The sequence below is a fragment of the Pararge aegeria genome, chromosome 12 (assembly GCF_905163445.1).
Source record: "Pararge aegeria chromosome 12, ilParAegt1.1, whole genome shotgun sequence".
NCBI classification, from domain to species: domain Eukaryota; kingdom Metazoa; phylum Arthropoda; class Insecta; order Lepidoptera; family Nymphalidae; genus Pararge; species Pararge aegeria.
In genome coordinates this window covers 1,237,503-1,257,497 of record NC_053191.1, presented here as the reverse complement: position 1 = coordinate 1,257,497, position 19,995 = coordinate 1,237,503, and the positions used below count along the sequence as shown (strand labels likewise).

At 38.2% G+C, this 19,995-nt stretch overlaps 1 protein-coding gene across 1 annotated transcript in view; it reads left to right on the top strand.

The window, feature by feature from the left end:
• Window positions 1-19,733, top strand: part of LOC120628326 (O-acyltransferase like protein-like) — a 32,349-nt gene extending 12,616 nt beyond the window's left edge. The window contains exons 2-12 of the mRNA XM_039896643.1: window positions 4,568-4,707; window positions 5,482-5,788; window positions 10,041-10,152; window positions 12,226-12,313; window positions 13,148-13,314; window positions 13,990-14,175; window positions 15,077-15,256; window positions 15,972-16,122; window positions 17,555-17,732; window positions 18,845-18,987; window positions 19,626-19,733. Of these exons, the coding sequence (XP_039752577.1) occupies window positions 4,568-4,707; window positions 5,482-5,788; window positions 10,041-10,152; window positions 12,226-12,313; window positions 13,148-13,314; window positions 13,990-14,175; window positions 15,077-15,256; window positions 15,972-16,122; window positions 17,555-17,732; window positions 18,845-18,987; window positions 19,626-19,733 (1,760 nt within the window). The remainder of the gene's footprint in view (window positions 1-4,567; window positions 4,708-5,481; window positions 5,789-10,040; window positions 10,153-12,225; window positions 12,314-13,147; window positions 13,315-13,989; window positions 14,176-15,076; window positions 15,257-15,971; window positions 16,123-17,554; window positions 17,733-18,844; window positions 18,988-19,625) is intronic.
• The last annotated feature ends 262 nt before the right edge of the window (window positions 19,734-19,995 follow it).

Sequence of the window (19,995 nt, the reverse complement as noted above, 5' to 3'; positions counted from 1 at the left end):
GCTTGTATCCTACAGGTCTAGTACGACCCACGTGATATGTCTAAGATTATTTCGTCCTCTTTATTGAACAGCGGTTCAAACTTTGACTTCACTTCAGGGGGCCAAGTTTGAATCCCAGCACGCACCTCTAACTTTTAGTTAAGCTAAAGTTATGGCCGTTTTAATCAATTAAAATATCACTTGCTTTAAGGGTGAAGGAGAACATTGTGGAAACACATGCCTGAGAGTTCTCTATAATTTGACGGCCGACTGGTGCAGAGGGCAGCGACCCTGCTTTCTTAGCCCAAGGCCGTGGGTTCGATTCCCACAACTGGAAAATGTTTGTGTGATGAGCATGAATGTTTTTCAGTGACTGGGTGTTTATATGTATATTCTAAGTATTTATTTTTAAAAATATTCGTCAGTCATTTTGGTACCCGTAACACAAGCTACGCTTACTTTGGGGCTAGAAGGCGATGTGTGTATTGTCGTAGTTTATTTATTATTATTTTATTATCTAACGGATGATCGCGAAGCGGCTCGGCGAACGTACCGGGATGTTTACAAAAAATTATACTTGAAATAATAAAAACAAAATAGCTTCATGCTTAATATATTTAATAGCGGCTGTAATGTAAATATAGTTTTAATTTTTTTACCGGTTATCATTATTTCCGCTCGTTTTCACGTCATGATATTCGAATAATCTTTACTTAACCGGTTACTTAACACATAGCTCGGAATTGAATCAAGATACTTAAAAGTAAAGTTTAAAAAAATATACATAATTAATTTTTTTTTTCTATTAAATAGAAGCAGCCTTTACTTTGCGGAATTCCATGACATTCCTTACGATGAATTATTAATTTAGTATAAGCTTAATTTGGTATATTCCGTGAAAGCTGCACAATTCATAAGTTGAGGATTGAATCAATTATAATAAATTGCAATGCCGACAAAGACGTGCCGCGAGCTCTCAAAGGTGTGTGGAGTCCACCAAACCGCCAACATGGCCAGCGTGGGGACTACGGCTTTAACCCCTTCTCATTATGGGAGGGGACCCGTGCTCTGTAGTGGGCCAGTTATGGGTGGATGTGATGAATGCAAAGGTATATGGAGAATCCCAATCAATATTATAATTGGCAAAATTACTTTCTTGGTTAGCTATACTAATAAAGTCGATATGCGTGTTGTAACGCTCACTTGACCAGTTTTTATAATGGGATAGGAAATTTAATTTGAAACTGGTCATACAAGAGTATCGATTTAATTCAATCAATCCTAAAACAGCATCTAACACAAATAATATTAGCATACCGACTTTTATTACACCCTCCCATAAATTATGCCCGCCTTCTTAATTACCTGATTACGGAAGGGTTTTATTCATAGCAGATGTATGACTGTTTGTATGTAAATTCATCTGTTTCCTCATCACATCCTAACCACTTACTAGGATGGATTAAAAAAAAATAATAATAACTTTGTCTTGCCAATTAGAATTTTTGAATTGAATTATTCAAATAAGCTTATAAAAGGCGTATTTTGATGTTTACATATTAATTTTGCATCCTGAGCTATAGGTATATCAATTTTAGGGTAGGCAGTGCTTTTATGCATTTATGAAGTGCACGCCACTGAGTGGAGTTGATGGTGATATAATTATATTTTATGTAATTAATAAAAACTAAAAAAACATTTTATTTAAGGCCATCAAACGAATATGGCCAAGAGAAACATATATATCTTTTTTCGAAATTAAATCATTTATTTCTGTCCGTATTCATTCTCCTCTATTCTCTTCTCGAGCGGGTGAAGATCATTATCTACACCCATGTTCACCCAACAATAGAATATCATCATAGTAAATAAGAGCTGTATTTGACAGTTTGACAGTTCAAAAATAGGAGTGCTCCGATCGTCCAAACTTTACAGGATTACTCGCCTGGTCAATCCGGAGATTCCCTGAAAGTTTCATTGAAATCAGTCCAGCCGTTTCGGAGCCTATACGGAACATACCCACACACTTTCTCTTTTATATATATAGAAGATATTCGTCAGTCATCTTAGTACCACGAGCCACGCTACGCTTACTTTGGGGCTAGGTGGCGATGTGTGTATTGTCGTAGTATATTTATTTATTTAATTATATCTCCAGATCACGTCAAGAAAATCAAAAAAGTAGGATGCAAAAGGCAGCCTTATCGCGTAGTACCGATCTCTGCCAACCTTAGCATTTGGAAAACTAAAAAGAAAAAGAAAATGTGGGGTACACTGTTAAAAACATACATACGAATAACTACATACTAATACATAAGCCAGACTACACATACAACAATACTATTAATAAATATTAAAACCACTTTCGAAAAAACTTATTACCTACTCGTAAATACGAACTCGGGCGGTTTGTTTACAAAAGAGCATTTATTTTAACTTAGAATGTAAACGAAACAATGATACTTATTATAACCAATTCCGCCCGATAACATGCAATATTATACAGTAGCGATTAAGTGATATTTAATTAATATTAAACGTTTAAAATTAACAATACGTATTACATCAATTCTTATATACAATTAAGCAATAGTTAATTGATAATAAACGTTTACAACTTCATTATTAAGACTGCTATCAATGATAAATTTGTAAGTGAAATTTTAACTTATAGTCATCCTTATTAATCTTTAACGGCAGACAGGGTACGGTCCTCTGGCCAAGAGCGGATTGGTAGACTTCACACGCCCTTCATTTCAAAGTCAAAGTCAAAAATATCTTTATTCAAGTAGGCCCATAGGTGGCACTTTTGATGCGTACATAAGAATTACACGGTAGTGAGATGATGGCGATAACCACATTCGTAAACTTAAAACTAAAGCTACGAGGGTTCCAAACGCTCCTGGTCTAAGAAGAAGCCAACAACAAACTAAGCCGATTTGTTTTTTTGTTATCACCATGTAATTTTAAATTATTAGAAGAGCCACCTGGTTAGAGCAATAATTTACACACAAGCTTTTTTATCGATTACGTAGTCCTTTATACTATAAGCTTACGTTTAATACAAACTTTGAACTTTTTAAGAGACATCTCCAAGATGTCAATTGGTAGTTTATTGTAGAATTATATTATTTATTATGATAACATTTACAACCGATCTTACTTTTCGTTATCCTAATTTGAGTTATATTTTCGGTGCAGGAAAACATCGTGAGCAAACCTGTCTGCCTGAAGGATCTTCGAATCTTAATGTTTTAGAAGGCGTGGCCAGTGCGAGTTTAAGTCATAAAATCAGCTAATAAATGTTGACAAATATTGTTAATAATTAAAAAAAGGCGTACTGGACGCACAAAATAAATTTTGCAATATTTGCCAAAATAGACCACCTCGTTGTGCTCAAGAATATATATTATATGACCTTCGTTTATGAAAACTTCGATATCGCGATGTAAATACTTGTGGCGCCATCTAGTTTGGTAACAAGGAGAACGTCGCACTAAATACGTAGACCAAAGCGCTCAACGCTACGCCAGGAAGGTCTTCAAAAAGCCTGCATCAAATTTAAAGCGTTTTTCTTAATTTTCTATTAAGAAGAATTGTATCGTTGTACAAGAAGACCATGGATACTCGCAGGAATTGAATTGAGAGGTCTTAAAAGTTCGATGTCGTTTTCCATAGGGATATTGTGAAAAGGATATCAGTACTTATACAGCCCTATAAACCTGAAACACCATTACTTACAAGTCATCATATCAACCGATAGACGTTCACTGCTAGACAAAGGTCTTTTGGGAGTTCCAAATTCCACGGTTTTGTGCCGCTTGAATCCAGCGGCTAATGTCGTCCGTCCACCTCGTCGGGGGTCGACCAACGCTGCATTTATAAGTGCGGGGCTGCCATTCCAGCACCTTCGGACCTCAACGCCTATCCCTCATTCGAACTATGTGCCAAGCCCATTGCCACTTTAGTTTCGCGACCCGTTGACCTATGTCAGTAACTCTGGTTTTTCTACGGATCTATCTCCGAACTATCATGTAGGTACCATAAACTATAATCATTATTTCAACGGATAGACGTTCACTGCTGAACTTGCTCCCTCCCAAACTTTCAAATCTCTCGCTGTTAAAGCGCATGTAAACAGCGACTCCCTGCGATTTAATTGGTGACGTCTTATCACCTTGTGAGGGTCTGCCAAAATTGCACTTTACAGTGCAGAGTTTCAACTCAATCATCATGCCAACCTCTGGACATAGGTATTTTGTATGCAGTGCCAAATACCACGGTTATGTACCGCTTAGCTCCAGCGGCTTGCTAGATTTCATCCGTTATGCGCCTCGTCAGGGAGTCAGGGATATACCAACGCCGCGTTCATTGGTCCGAGATCGCTCTTTCAGCACCTTGTGTCTATTGGATCTACGAGATATGTGCCCCGCCCATTGCCATTTAAGATTCGCAACTCGTTGAGCTATGTCGGTATTTCTGTGATTTGATCACGTAGGGACATTATAGCTCTCTCCATCGCCCGCCAATACCTGGAATTCGTTAATTACATGATTTCTTTAAACTTTGAACGATTGTATTGTTGCAGAAGAAGACCAGTTCCGACAGCCGAGGCTGTTTCACCTGGATAGCTACGAGCGCTGTCTGGTACCTCGAGACGGCCTCTATTGCGTCGGGACCTTTCGCCTGTCCGCCGACAAACCCAATGCCGCCTATAACTTTATTAAGGTGAGCTATTATTGCATCATCTTAGGTCTAACTGCCTTTTTGGTCAAAAGGCTGGCATTTCCAACTATGGAGTGAAATTATCAGATATATTATTCTATAATTTTTATTAGTGTTTTTACCTACACTTGGATCAATTTTATAAATTGGGCCGGAGTGCTTTAACCAATTAAGCTACGGCTCTTCTTAAAGCGACTGTAGCGCCATCTTACTAGATTCATTGCATCGGAAACATTGCAGTTCTCGATCTAGTTTTTCAAAAGTCCATATTACAATGTCACGATTGACACTATTACATTGTTTGAATTAGTAGGGAACTATGATCTAATAAAAGATTAATTCAACGATAAAAAAAACTTGAGTGTGAACTATTGCTCTAACCAGGTTGCTTCTTTAATATTTTCAAATGACAATGTGAGATGATGATTTGTTATCACCATCTCACATTGTCATTCACCCGGCTAAGTTCGTTTGGCTTCTTCTTAGACCAGTTCGTTTTTGTAACCCTCGTAGCTTTAGTTTTAAGTTTACGAATGTAGTTACCACCATCACTACTCACTACTATGTACACATTTTGTATGTAATCAACGCATCAAAAGTGCCATCTATGTGCCTATTTGAGTAAAGAAATATTTGTCTTTGACCTTTACGGGCTTAATCCAATGTGCACGGCGATTAGTTTAGTGTAGTGTGTGAAAGTTAAGAATTAATATTACTTGTTAGTGATAATTCTAGAACAGAAGACTGATTAATTAAACGGGCAATTTCTTTATCCAGGAATACTCTTCAGACCCTCAGAACTTCGACCGCACGCTAGTCCATCGAGGCTACTGTCTGTCATCGCGCTGCCCATCCAAGGAGTCGAATACGACGCTTCGCTTCGAACGATGCATCGAGCAGCACGCCCTGTCATCTGGCCTCCGCGCCTCGTTGGAGAGCTCTTCCTGCAAGAAGCACGAGGATCTAAGGGTCAAAGAGCTCGGAATGGACATACCGCAGCGTATTCTACTTGGCGTCGTCGCTGTACTACTATTTATGAATCTTGTTGGCACGCTGTATGACTTGGTTATGAGTGGAGAAGGCAGTAAGTTCTTGACTTTTTATAACTAACAAAGATACGCCCTAAAACATTTCCAAGCGGTGATAGCATAGTGGGTAAGACTTCGGCTTTCCATTCGTGGAGACCAAGTTCGAGCCCCGGCACGCACCACTGACTTTGCGGAGTTATATGCGTTTTCAATTTAAACAATTTAAATATCACTTGCTTTAAGCGGTGAAGGAAAACATCGTGAGGAAAGTGCATGCCTGAGAGTTCTAAATAACTTAATAACGGCGTGTGAAGTCTCCCAACCTGCACTTCGCCAGCGTGGTAGAATACGGCCTAAACACGGCTTGGTCTGTCAATGATAATTGATAGGTCACCTAATGTTCCATGCATGCCCTACGATTTTTTGCTCAGGCTATATACAATGGTTTCCACTTGACATGGTTGTTGATGTTCTTAATGACAAGGTTGCTTGGAAGCATCCGGCTCCGCTTTCAGCTCTCACAAGATAGAAAAATGAATTTTAAAATGTAAAATGTAAATTGTTGATATTGGAAAAGAGCAACTGCTGAGTTTCTTGCCGGCTTCTTCTCGGTAGAATCTGCCTTCCGAACCGGCGGTAGAGTCACTACACACAGACAGACTTGACGTTTCAAAAGTGCTTATATTAGGCCTACTTGAAATTAATGAATTTGGAAATTTTTTTTTGAATTTTTTTTTTGTTATCAGATGAGTCATCTGCTTGCTCCGTCAATCTTAGATAACAAAAATCGTCTCATCGGCTGCCATCACTTTTACCCCGTATATTGTCATTTCTTTTAACCGTTTTTTTTTAATTTTGCATGGCTCTTTAAGTCGTAGGCGTGGCAACGGAGGTTGTTATCAATAATGGTGCCTAAAAAAAGTTTATCAGGGTTCATCAGCGTTTATCAGGGTCTCTCGTATGTATTTATGTAAGTCCTATATTCCACCATTACTTCTGAATACCTGAAAAGATTTCCCGAGTGGACCAATTAGATGTTACTTTTAAATAAAGAGTATTAGGTAAGGACGCTTGAAAGCCAATGCAATAGTATGTTAAAAATTTAGTAATAAGTTTCATCGTTTTTTTTATTAGTTCCCTATAGAGCAACATTCCAAATCGGTCTGTCAATAATAAATAATTGGAACGAGTTTAACGTTAAAGATCAACATAAACCATGCTAAGCTTATTGACTTTATTATTTACGCTGACGCTGATATTTTATAACCGTGCATTTAAACACTCGTAAATATTTGCTTACGGATATTTTCTTGATGTCCGATCACCTTAATTAGTGACTTTAATAAAAAAAAATACCGACAAATTGCCACTCATTACTTTTTAGATTAAGTATTGTTTTTTTATGTAACCAAAGCACGGGCGCAAGTGTGTATTTGGCAATGGTATCAATTCTGTATTGATATCAAGAGATTTGTTGACAACAGTAAACAATTCTGTCTTGATATGAAATCTTGATATACTGAACTTTTGACGACCTATTTGGCACAGTGGTGAGCGCTAAGGATTCAAGTGGAAGGTCCTGGGTTCGATCCCGACATTTAATTTTATCTCAAAATTTTTATGAATAACTTTTATATTTTTTTTATTTTAGGTCTTTTTTAAATATAATTATTGAGTAACAATATGTTTAAATAGTTATTTATGGTATGTTATAGTATATATCTTTATTTTATTAATGCGTATTGTTACACGGGCGCTGTCTTGTTTATGTATAAGTATGTAGTTATTCGAATTTACCTACCCATGTTTTTATGCGCCCAACCCTTTTGTTTTTTCATTCGATTTCTAATCCTGAGGTTTCCTGGTAGAGATCTGGCATCAGAGATCCGCTTTATATTTGATGTTCATAACCCTTTTTGAAGTGCAAATAAAAAGTAGGTATATAAATAAAATATATTACGACAACACATCGCCGTCTAGCCCAAAAGTGAAGGTAGATGTTATTTTTAAAGAACAATATATATAAATACTTATAATATATAAACAGCCACACAAACATTTTCCGGTTGTGGGAATCGAGACCACGGCATTGGACGCTGAAAGCAGTGTCGCTGCCCACTGCGCGATTCGGCCGTCAAATTAAATACATAATATATATTTAAAAATCACATACAAAAAGAAATTAGGTCTCGTATCACTGTTTATGTGTTGATTAATGAATGTGTAATGTAATGTGAACGGAATGCAGAAAGAATATCCTCCTTTCCGACCCCCTTTTAAAAGTCGGTTAAAAAATAAAACTATACAAACAATAAGGTAGAGTAGGTTACATGACATTCAAGAGCAACCTTGAATCGCAAACAGAAAGTTTTTTGATATTGTTCGTTATATTTTTTTATTCTTACCTTTTAATAAGCCCTTTTATTTTTGTTCTTTTTGTTTACTTTTTTTGTTCTTTTCGGAATTCCAAAAGCTGGAGGCTTTATCATTATATCCTCCGTGGCGCAGTGTGAGTGCAGTGGTCTTTTAAGTGGAGGACCCGGGTTTGATCTCCGCAGAGGTAAATTGAGAAATTATAATTGCAGAATTTTTTCTGGTCTGGTCTAGTGGGTGGTTTACGCAAAGGGTAGTGCCCCTTTGCGTAGAAACCGATTCAGGGTATGGGGCAATGAAATCACTTCTAGTCACTGTTAGTCCGTTACCATCTTCGATTGCATTATCACTTACCACCAGGTGAGATTGCAATAAAAAACAACTCGTAGTGGAATAAAAAAACCATTTATACTATTTAGCAAAATAGCGCATTTTTTTCTGTTACTAAATTGAGACTATTTTCAAAGTAAAAGTCAAATATTGCTTCATTCAAATAGGCACATAGATGGCAGTTTCGATGCGTTGATTACATACAAAATGTGTACATAGCAGTGAGTAGTGATGGCGATAACTACATTCATAAACTTAAAACTAAAGCTAAGGGTGTCCGCGCCCTGGTCTCAGAAGAAGCCCACAACAAACTTAGCCGGGTGTTCTCTTTGTTATCATCATCTCACATTGTCCTTTGAAAATATTTAAGAAGAACCTGGTTGGAGCAATAGTTCACACCCAGGCTTTTTTTATCGCTTATGTAATGATAAATTAGTGTTTGTTTTAAATGTTATAAATCAAAAAATCATATAAAAATGTCCGAATGAAGATTAACTGTGAGATCCGAGATGTTACAAGGTAATGTCCGGGAAAGACAACGAATAGCTCGGATCACGCTGGTAATTTTCGTCGCTTCCAAGGCAATTCTACAAGTTCAGTGAACCAGTTCGCCTAACCGGTCAGACATTAGTTTCAATTCTTATATTATGTGCATAATAATATAAATTGATTACCGACAACGCAAAAGGATAAGTCAGATCTTTTGTCCTAACACCTTGGCTGGTCTAGATGAACCGTTCATATCATCAAGCTTTAAGAACTACATTTTTTTAATTTAAAGACTAGGTTAATCTATTTTTATAATTTTTATTAGTGTTTTACCTCGGCGACTCTCGGGCAATCGCGGCCTCAGCGCTTTCACCAATTAAGCTACGGCTCTCCTACCTTCGATGCCGAAATTAGTATATGCCTTTCACACCAGTCTTATAGCGACTGTAGCGTCATCTAGTAGGAAACGTTGCAGTTTCGATCAAATTTTTCAAAGGTCCATATTACAATGAGACACGTTTGAAACAAGAGGTGACACATTGCTTATTTTATTTATATTTTTATAATTTTTATTAGTGTTTTTACCTACACTTGGAGGAATTATCAATTTAATAAGTTTAAAATGCATATAAAAATGTTCGGAACCGACTGGATTTGAACCTGCGACTCTCGGGCAATCGCGGCCTAATTAATAACAATGTAAACCTGCAAAAAAGGGCGGTAAACTTCGTACATGGCGGACGCGGTTTTTTCAAATTTTTCTTTGATTTTATTGTAAACTCGTCTTGAAAAGGATTTGTTTCCCTAACTTTTATTAAACATATGGACACCTGACATTGGCTAATCTCTGTAAAGCCAGAAGAGAAGAAAAAAAAAAAAAGTCATGCAAGTAACACGTACTACAGAGTACCTGTGTCCATCAACCTGAAGGGTAGGAGTTCTCATGTGAGTGGTGTTTATAACACCGGCAACCACGACCTTTAGACCGGAACACGGCACTGCTTTGAGCCAGAAATAAACATGGCGGTAATATTTCCCCGGACGATCTCTGTCACATAAAACTCTACTGCTTCTAAAAGCTGCCACATGCTGAATGTTTATTTTGTTGTTTCATAGAGAGTAAGCTGCTGACATCCTGGTCGATACGCTCCAACTGGGCGCGGTTGCTCGCCACGCACGAAGACGGAGACCCGAGGCTGACTGCGCTAGGGCCCGTGCAAGGGATCAGGTATACTCACTGCCATTTACGTCATCAACCTCCCAGTAAAGTGACCCACATTTAGCTGCTGGAGCTCCGACCCAATACAAGGAACGAACTGAGAAGGGTTTATGCCGTATTACCATACTGGCAAAGTGCAAATTGGTGGGCATTTTTTTAATATTAATAGCGGACAAACGAGCAAGTGTGGCAACTGATATTAAGTGATCAGCACCGTCCATTAACATCACATGAAACAAACACCGACTCGTTGCCGGCTTTTAAAGAGTCTGTTTATCCGCCGCTTGAATAGATTGACCCCTAGATTGTGTTTTGTAGGAAACACATCAGATGGGCGATCGTTCAACAATTTGCAAGTGCGCGGTAGTAATAGAGAACCTGGTATAACGAATAGTAGAAGAATACCAGGCATCCAGATGATAAAACAAAACATGTCTTTGAGAATACTACGGAGAACTCCCAGGCATGCAGGTTTTTTACCAATGTTTTCCTTCACCGTTAAATCAAGTGATATTTCAATTGTTATAAAAACGTATGGGGCTAAAGAAGTAAGGGTCGTACGCCGGGGATCTATCTGGTCACCCCGAAAGTGAAACCGACTTCCTAACCACAAAACGAAAGCTTCAAATATAGTAACAGCAATTGTGAGAAATGTTGAAGGATGTATAAGTTTTCATAGATTAAGTTTAATAAATTCATACAAAACAAGATTCCGCGCTATCTAAAAGTCTTATTATTTCTGACCAAATATTTTTATTCGATACAACAATAAATTCATACCTATTATTTTTAATGACTGTTAATTTATTTTAGATTTTTTTTTAAATATTAATTAAAGAATTAACCTACCTAATATCTCTTTAAGTATTATTTACATATATTTGATTTGCGAGAAGAAGCTTCGAAAAGTGCTCTTATGATGATTACTTTTTACCGTCTAAAAAGACCTTTACGGTTTTTCTCTTATTTAGATGCACTTAGGCGAAATCCTATGACAAAAACAAAACATTTTCTTAAACCGATACAGCCTCGTCCATCCACTTTTATCAATCTACCGAATGTCCACTTCAATCCAATGACAGCTCTTTAGTTTCAATCCAGCACGGATTTATTTATTTATATGGATAATTTATATCCTATTTATGTCCTAATAGCTGTTGCCTGCGACTTCGTCTGCGTTTAATTTTGTTTTTTGATGTGGCATTCAATTTAGTTGTAGTTCTTAAAAATAATTAAAGTATTCAGTATCGCTAAGCCTTAAATGAGGGATTTGCTTCTGTCCTCTATCTCCAACCACATTCATCAGATCTACACAAAGTTTAGGCAAAATTAAATACATATTATAACCTCTATAGTACAGAAATAATTATTTAAATCGGTTATAATTGGTAGGAGTTATGGTGTAACATCGTCAACCACTTTCATCCCACTCCCAAAGAAACCGAGCATAATATCGGGATAAAAAGTATCCTCTACTGCTTATAACACTTCAAAGAATATGTGTACAAAGTTTCATGAGGATCGGTTTAGTGGTTTTTGCGTGAAAGCGTAACAAACAAACTTACATTGACATTTATAATAGTAGTAGGGATAGGGATATGGATTGTGTCATTAGGATGGATGATTAACATCTTGCTGTGTTAGTAGTCAGATTTTAGCAATGCATTCAACCCTGTTGATTTCATCCTCTCAGTGAGCGTGTCTTGTTTATCAACGTATCTCCGTGAATGGTTTGCTAGTTGTAGAGCTATCTTAGAGACTGGCAAACTTATTGCGCATTGAAGATAAACTCTCACGTAGTTTTAAAGTAATGTGAAGTATGAGCTGGAGTGCCTCAAGGTAGGTTGTTATCACCTTTTCTCTTCTCTTTCTCCATTAATTCAATGGAGATAGACTAGAGTACCTACTTCTCATAAAAGGTGATATCTTGCCATCATGTAAGGTTCCTTAGAAGTCTTTCAAATGAAGTAACATAACGATGGGCGATGTAAAGCGGTGTGTCGAAGTATTGTGTAAAAATAACAGACTTTGCCACGGAAACTACTAGTAATCATGGTAATCAAGATTACTACTTATTTCCAGGGTTCTGTTGCTAACGCTGGTGATGATGACGCACGCCGCAGAGCTTCAGCACAAAATACACCTCTACAACCCTGAATACTATGAGCGGGTAAGCATATTCTGCTTTGACATATCTTTCACAAAAATATATGGATATAAGAAGATATAAAAATATTTTTGTAGGCAACCTTAACTTGAGCGTTATTGGAGAGATTCTTGCCGCCCTCTTCTCGGTAGTGGTAAATCAAGTGTTTGTATATTTGTTAGTTTGTTACCTGTGTTTTTGAATTTTGTAATAATTGAAATAATAATAATAATTACGGAAAAATAAAAAGGCGACCAAAAAAAACCGTACTACTTAAAAAAAAACATTTATTTCAAGTAGGCCTACTTTATAAGCACTTTTGAAACGTCAAGTCATTCTGTTTGTAGTGACTACCACCGATTTGCAAGGCAGATTCCACTGAGAAGAGCCGACAAGAAACTCAGCAGATTGTTACTAACTAACATTTTGAAAAATTTAAACCGCCTGATTGTTCACTTATGGGCATGGCCCCAAATGCTGGCGTTTTTTCCCCTTTGAATTGCAAGACTTAGCCGTTTGACTAAATAAGCGCCAGCGATTGGGTCTGTTGTGGACCAGTTTTTGACACAGCTTTAATGAAATGTTTCGTGTCTGAAAACCATGGGCCCAAAGTCTCAAACGCAAGTGCAGCAAAAACGTAGTTATTAAAAAGAGAGTGATGTAGTTTAAACCATCGATAATGCGTGTTGAATTATTACAACGTTACTTTACTCTTAGCCCTTACTTTAGCTATCTTTTTGTTTATTTCTATTCACTTTATGCCATTGGTTTCCCATTTAATAAATAAGTAACTGAGTATTTACGGCGCTTAAATTAAATTTTGGAGTTGAATTTAAACTAATTCTTGTTACTTTCCAGATCCTCCAACACCCAATAACCATGCTTATAAGGAACGGCTCGGCGCTCACCCAAATCTTCATCGTCATCTCTAACTTCCTCTTTGCGTACAGCTTGCTGCTGTACTCAAAAAGCCGACAGCTCGGATTAGCTCAACTGCCCCTTTGCATACTGCACCGACTTGCTAGGTAAGGCCGAATATGAATAAACTTGTAAAACTATCACGAGTGTAGGGTTATTAAATATCGGTCTTGTTGATTGGGAATGGCTATTGGCTCTCCAACTTGTCGGAAACACTGGCCATTATCACTGATCATATTCTGCAGGTCAGACATCCTTTTTTGGGCCAAATATCGGATTATGTGGGAATGATAATCAAATCAAATAACCAAATCCCGATATATCCGACAATCTAGCAGTGAAAGTTTTTGCTTCAGCAAACTATTGTCTTTATCAACAAACCGCACTAGGCAGTCCACCAATCCGCACGGGGCCAGCGTGGTGGACTAATTTAACCTATCGCATCGTGGGAGACAACCCCTGCCCTACCGTACCCCTGTATTGGGCCAGTAATGGGTTGATATGTGGATGATGATGATACTAACGAATACTGCCGAATAATTGAAAATTGGTGGGAACTGCTCTCGGTCTGCAACATCGAGGTCTCTCAAGGTATGGACGAATCTAGCTTATGTAATATATTGCAGAGTTTTTGACCAGAATTCGCCATTGAAGCAGCAAGTCAAAGATATAAAGATCTTTATGTATAATCCTATATCTCTTTCCCATAAGAGACAGGAAAGGAAATCTGTGCCCAGCACTGGGTAAATTTTTGGCCTGATAATAATTTCCACTGTTTGCAGGATAACACCAGTACATTTGCTGGTAGTGGGTTTCGCGGCGACATGGTGGCGACATTTGGGTGATGGACCGCAGTGGGCGATGATTGTTGGTGCAGAGAGTGAAACCTGTCGCAAGAAGTTCTGGACTCACGCACTGTTCCTGCACAACGCCTTCTACGCTGATGAGTACTGCTTGCTACCCACCTGGTAAGATAACAAATTTCCCTATGTACTGCAGAGGTGCAGTATGTCGTACTCTTACCGACTAAACCCCACTGTCTTCCAACTATTCGCCTGGTGGCTAGGTTACGAAAACGCTTTCGCACACATAAATAGACAATCGTTCAAAGAGTTATTTGTTTAAATACTTTATTTTAGTGCATCAATAAAAAAACAAAAATATATAATATTTGTAATATTTGAAGAACTGTTCTGTATGCAGAAATGGGATTATTTCTCTAATGGGGACAACTATAGTATTTACATAAACACAAATAATGAGAAATATTTAGAGTTGATAAACTCTATATATTTCTCATTATATTACAATGTTCTTGATTATTTTTACATCAAAGTATTTAAAATGTGCTTCTATACCTATGCCAAAGTTAATCGAGAAGAAAAAAACTAAGAGGATTCCCCCATATAATATTATGTTGATCAGGCCCGAATCTTGAAGTATTTTTGTACGATGTTGACAAATTGATGATACAAATCGAGAAAACTATCGAAAAAGGGTTATCGAGTCTACCGGTGATCCTAGAGCGGGCAGTTACCTTGGCCAACGAATTAGTTTGGCCATCCAAACGGGCAATGCTGCCAGCATCTTAAAAACTGTACCTCGCTGCGATGGTTTCGAAGACGTTTTAGATTTTATTTAGTTTTAAATAGTTTATTTTAGGTTATATTCATAAAACAATTATTTAAAGAATAAATAAATACTTAATGAAGCAAATCGATATTAAGTTATATTATTTCGCAGTGTAAGTAGGCCTGACATCGAGGTCTCATACCTTAATTGCCTTGAAAAAATAAATAGTTTATTTTATGACAAATATTTTATAAGTATACTTAAACAATCAATTCTAATTCTAATTCTGTTCGACAGGTTCCTAGCAGTCGACTTGCAACTGTACATCGCAGCGGCAGTCCTGACACTGTACCTGATGCAGAAGAAGAAACGCCAGATACCCATACTGGCGGCACTGTTCCTGCTCTCTTGCGTGATGAACTTCGGACTCGCGTATATCAACGAGTGGAAATCCTTGCTTTATATTATGGTGCCCGAGTAAGTCAACCTATGTCTTCCATTGCTCATTACATTTGACGGCCGATTGGCGCAGTGGGCACCGACCCTGCAAAATGATTGTGTAGTGAACATGAATGTTTTTCAGTGTCCGGATGTTTGTATGTATATTTGAAGTATTTATGTATATTATTCATAAAAATATTCATCAGTCATCTTAGTACCCATAACTCAAGCTACGCTGACTGGGGCTAGATGGCGACGTGTGTATTGTTGTAGTATATTTATTTATTACAGACAGGAAGATATAGTTTAAAGCGATTTCAAAGATTGAATTTTTTTCAAAATAAGAAGCCTTAGACTGCGCGCGCGCATATCGTAGTATGTAGCAGTACCGTTAGTAAAATATTTTGTATAAAATTTCTTAGCTTCCGTCATCAGGACGTTAACCGTCTCTGTACACTAAATTGCGTTTCTATTGTCAAACTGAAAAATGTTTGTTAAATTGTAAAATTACATTGCAAGAGAGCAATTTTCTAAGCGGCTTCTTTTCGGTAGAATCTGCTTTTCTTACCAGCTGTACAGTCACTAGAAACAGACAGATTTGTCGATTCGAAATAAAAAGTAAGCCTACCTGAATAAATTAAGTAAGACACAGAGTGCTTAAGTGGCACTCTGTTATTTATAGCACTGTCATCGTACTTAGCTAGATGTTTCATTGTTCCCGTGACGTCATCCGCCTGCGAACTGTCCCCAGGAACGTTCGGCTGACATTCCGTGGCATACCCTCGTTCTCCCAGTTCTACACGGCACCGTGGGGCAGTTTACCAGCCGCGTTGCTGGGGCTACTCTCCGCGCACGTCCACTTCGACATGCAAGAACAGGGCTATAAGATTACCAAGCACAAGGTAATTTTCAACAGCTCCATAATACATTTTGACGACCTCCCTGGTGCAACGGTGAGCGCTGTGAATTTAATTAGGAGTTCCCGGGTTCGATTCCAATTGGGATTCAATTTGGGAATTTATTATTTCTGAATTTTCTCTGATCTGGTCTGGTGGGAGGCTTTGGCCTTGGCTGGTTATCAGCCAAAGACGTGCCGCTAAGCGATTTAGTGTTCCGGTGCTATGTCGCGAAGAAACCGATTAGGGGTATGACTACCATACTAACCTGTTAGGTTACAGGTTAGCCCGCTACCATCTTAGACTGCATCATCACTTATCACCAGGGGATATTGCAGTCAAGGGCTAACTTGAAGTGGTATGAAAAATAAACATCCGAACATCGTAGAGCAGTTTTTAGAAGAAAAAAAAAAGAAAAGTTACTACAAACTTACAGACTTGACGTTTTAAAGTGCATATCATGTAAGGCCGATTGGGCCTCCGTATGATATAATAGCAATCAAACGTGCAGCAACTTTTGCTTAAGAGCCCGACCGGATTCGATTCCAGTATGCGACGTTGCAATTTTACTTTTTACATTTTTAAATATTTAACAGACCAAGGAGATCGCTCACTTATCTATCTATCTATATATATAAAAGAGATGGGTGGGTGGGTATGTTCCGTATCGGCTCCGAAACGGCTGGACCGATTTCAATGAAACTTTCAGGGAACCTCCGGATTGACCTGGCGAGTAATCCTGCAAAGTTTGGTGACGATCGGAGCACTCCTATTTTTTAAATTGTCAAACTGTCAAATGCAGCTTTTATTTACTTTGATGATATTCTATTGTTGGGTTACATGGGTGTAGATAATGATCTTCACCCCCTCGAGAAGAGAATAGAAGAGAATGAATAAGGAGATAAATAAATGATTTTGAGACTTAAATTAAAAATTTAATGATGTACGTTTATTGTTTAAATAAAATTAAGCAAAATCTAGCCCAGCGAAGCGGGCTAGGTACGCTAGTATCACTATAAACAAAGAAAAACTTCGCAGAGCATGCAAAGAACACTTCATATAAAGTGCCGCCCCGTGTAAATAAACCGGTGGCGTATTCGTTAAGTTCCTGTAATTACACCGACTGCCACACCAGACCGCAGCCCAACAATCCTGCTTGGCAGCAGAAATATACATGACGAGCTCTGTCACAAAAAGCTCAACTTAAACTATAGAACGTCCAGTTATCTTAATTTAAAAAGAAATGTAAAGCGACCATATTTAACCATTTTTCTTCAAATCCAAACAATTGATCTTTCAAACTAAATAAACAAAATCAAAATCGGTTCATCCATTTTGGATCAATGCCAGATGGATACAGACACGCACATACACACATCAAACTAATAATACCCAGTCGTGTTTGCGTCGGGGAGTTAAAAATGTTGTGTGGTTCCAGTGGTTCGTATGGCTATTCCACATGACGGTGCCACTACACATGGCATGGATCCTGGCCGGCAACGCGGTGCTCGCTCACACCACGCGAGTCGCCACCGCCGCCTACGTCGCCATCGAGCGGCCGTCCTTCGCCATCCTCGCCTCCATGACGTTGCTCGGCATCGCCAACAACGTCGATGGTAAGCTTGTATTTGTTATTAAAATTAAGCTTAATTTGCTATACTCCGCGAACAGCAGGTAATTTATAATTACTTCAATCCGTATACTCCACACCAAACAGATTCTCGGCAATGTACCTCTACGCAAGTTTCGCTCCGAAACCGTAGCATCCTCAGGAGATGTTGACTTTACAATGAATAATTATTAAGAACAAAAACAAAGTAAAGCCTGCTTCAATCCAATATTAAACCGCTTTGTGACACGTTTTTGACGGAACGATGCCATGTAACCAGACAATAAAAGTCAACCAACACAGACGGTTGAGGGAAGTAGAAAATGGGAGGGATATTAGCTGCCTTCAAATCCCTGCCTGTTTATAAATGGACTACACCAGAACATTCTGACTTCTTGCTTTACAAAAACACTCTAAAGACAGTGAAATTAGAAATACTAAAATATTAAATCAATGTCTCAACGTAGCTGCGAGGAATCAGATACTTTTTGTACCCTTGACACTACGATATAATCAAATGTAGCTAATCAAACTAGTGGCTGTACAAATGTCTTATTTATGTCATGAACGAATGAAGAGTTTGAAGAACTGCGAATTGGACATTCTTCAAATTAGTTCACTCAAGCATTTTAACAACCTATTATATATTATATTTGATGACTTATGTAGCCTTATGTAGTTATATTATTTCAAAGTAACATAATAAAAGCTCCACCAGTACATAATATGTATCTAAACTTTTCGTTCATTTGCTTTAATGCCTTCCTTACAAATATTGCATTTTTGTCCCCGACATTATCGTCATACAAACAATTTCGTTCCGAAATAGATGATACGATTTTCGAGCCTATTTTTAAATTTCTTATGTTGATTTTTATCAAAGATTTTAGTTTAAGATGTTCGTTGGCAATCTTATTGGCGACTGATCGACAATCCAAGGGAGTAACTACGATCGAAATGGTTCATTCAGTAGTATAGACGATAATATAGTAACTAATGTACAGTTAGTTCCAATTACCTTTTTCAGCGTTTTTGTTACAAGAATTGGAGTTGAACCTACCCAGAATTGCACTTCAAGTGGAGAAAAGCACTACAAAAACATACATCTTTTTTTTCCAGATTGGTTCCGGCGCGCGCTGTCTTGGCGCGGCTGGGCCATTATAGGCCGCATGTCTCTGTCCATCATGATGCTGCACTGGGTAGTCAACGTGCACCTGCTTGGGATACACCGGACCCTCACTGTAGCCTCCGTTCCGTCTATCGTGAGTCCCACCTTGTTTTTTTCCTAAATGCTATGTATTTCAGGAGATAGTCATGCTGGAAGATAAACTGACGAAATGAAAAACTGGGTGGACGATCGTCGCAGGGTTGCCTGCAGTGCATCGATATTTTGCTTGAAATATCTCGCACACTTATTCAGTTTTTTTAGTACGGATCACTGTTGACCTGGCACCCTCGATTCGAACTATTCCGTTAAAAATTCTAACTGTGAGTTACCTGTTGTTTGGCAATTGGTGGTGGATGGAAACTGTGGCAACACAACAAGTGAGATGATGATAACAAAAATAACACCCGGCTGAGTTTGTTTTGAGCATCTTCACCAGAACGCGATTGAGATCCTATTAGCATAGTTATAAGTTGAATGTAGTGATTACCATCATCTCAACGCCTCGATCTGCTCGATCCTACGCTGTTTTCAAGCTACACATTTTTTTTTTACTGTCTAAAAGTACCACAGAAGGCTTACTATGTTCAGATTACAATCTAGCCTCAAGATGAATTAATTGTCATACTAGTGTTGTATCAATACATAAAACCACTGCACTACAATACACAGTGGTACCACAAGGTCGAAATCGCAAAAAACAGCCAGCTCTGAACAAACCTTATATGTTTCCAGGCCGGTGATATGCTCTCCACAATGTTTGTGACGACGGTACTGGCGCTACCACTCACGCTGCTAGTGGAGTCGCCCATACAACGCTCCTTCACAGCGCTGCTAACCTAGTACCTTGTATAGGTTGCACCAAACTTCACGATTGTTCTGAACTTAGTACGACGAGTCGCAAATGAAGCGCTGCTAAACGTTTTGCGTTGCATTGAACGGATAACTTCGAAGCATTGACTGAAATCGTAAGCAGGCACGAATTTTGTACGGCTAGCATAGGTAGGTGACAAATATTATATCAAACATCCCTCCCCAAATATGTTGTTCTTTCCCCATGGAGAAATTTGTCTCCTGCCCATGCTAGCCGTGCGGAAGAGCTCAA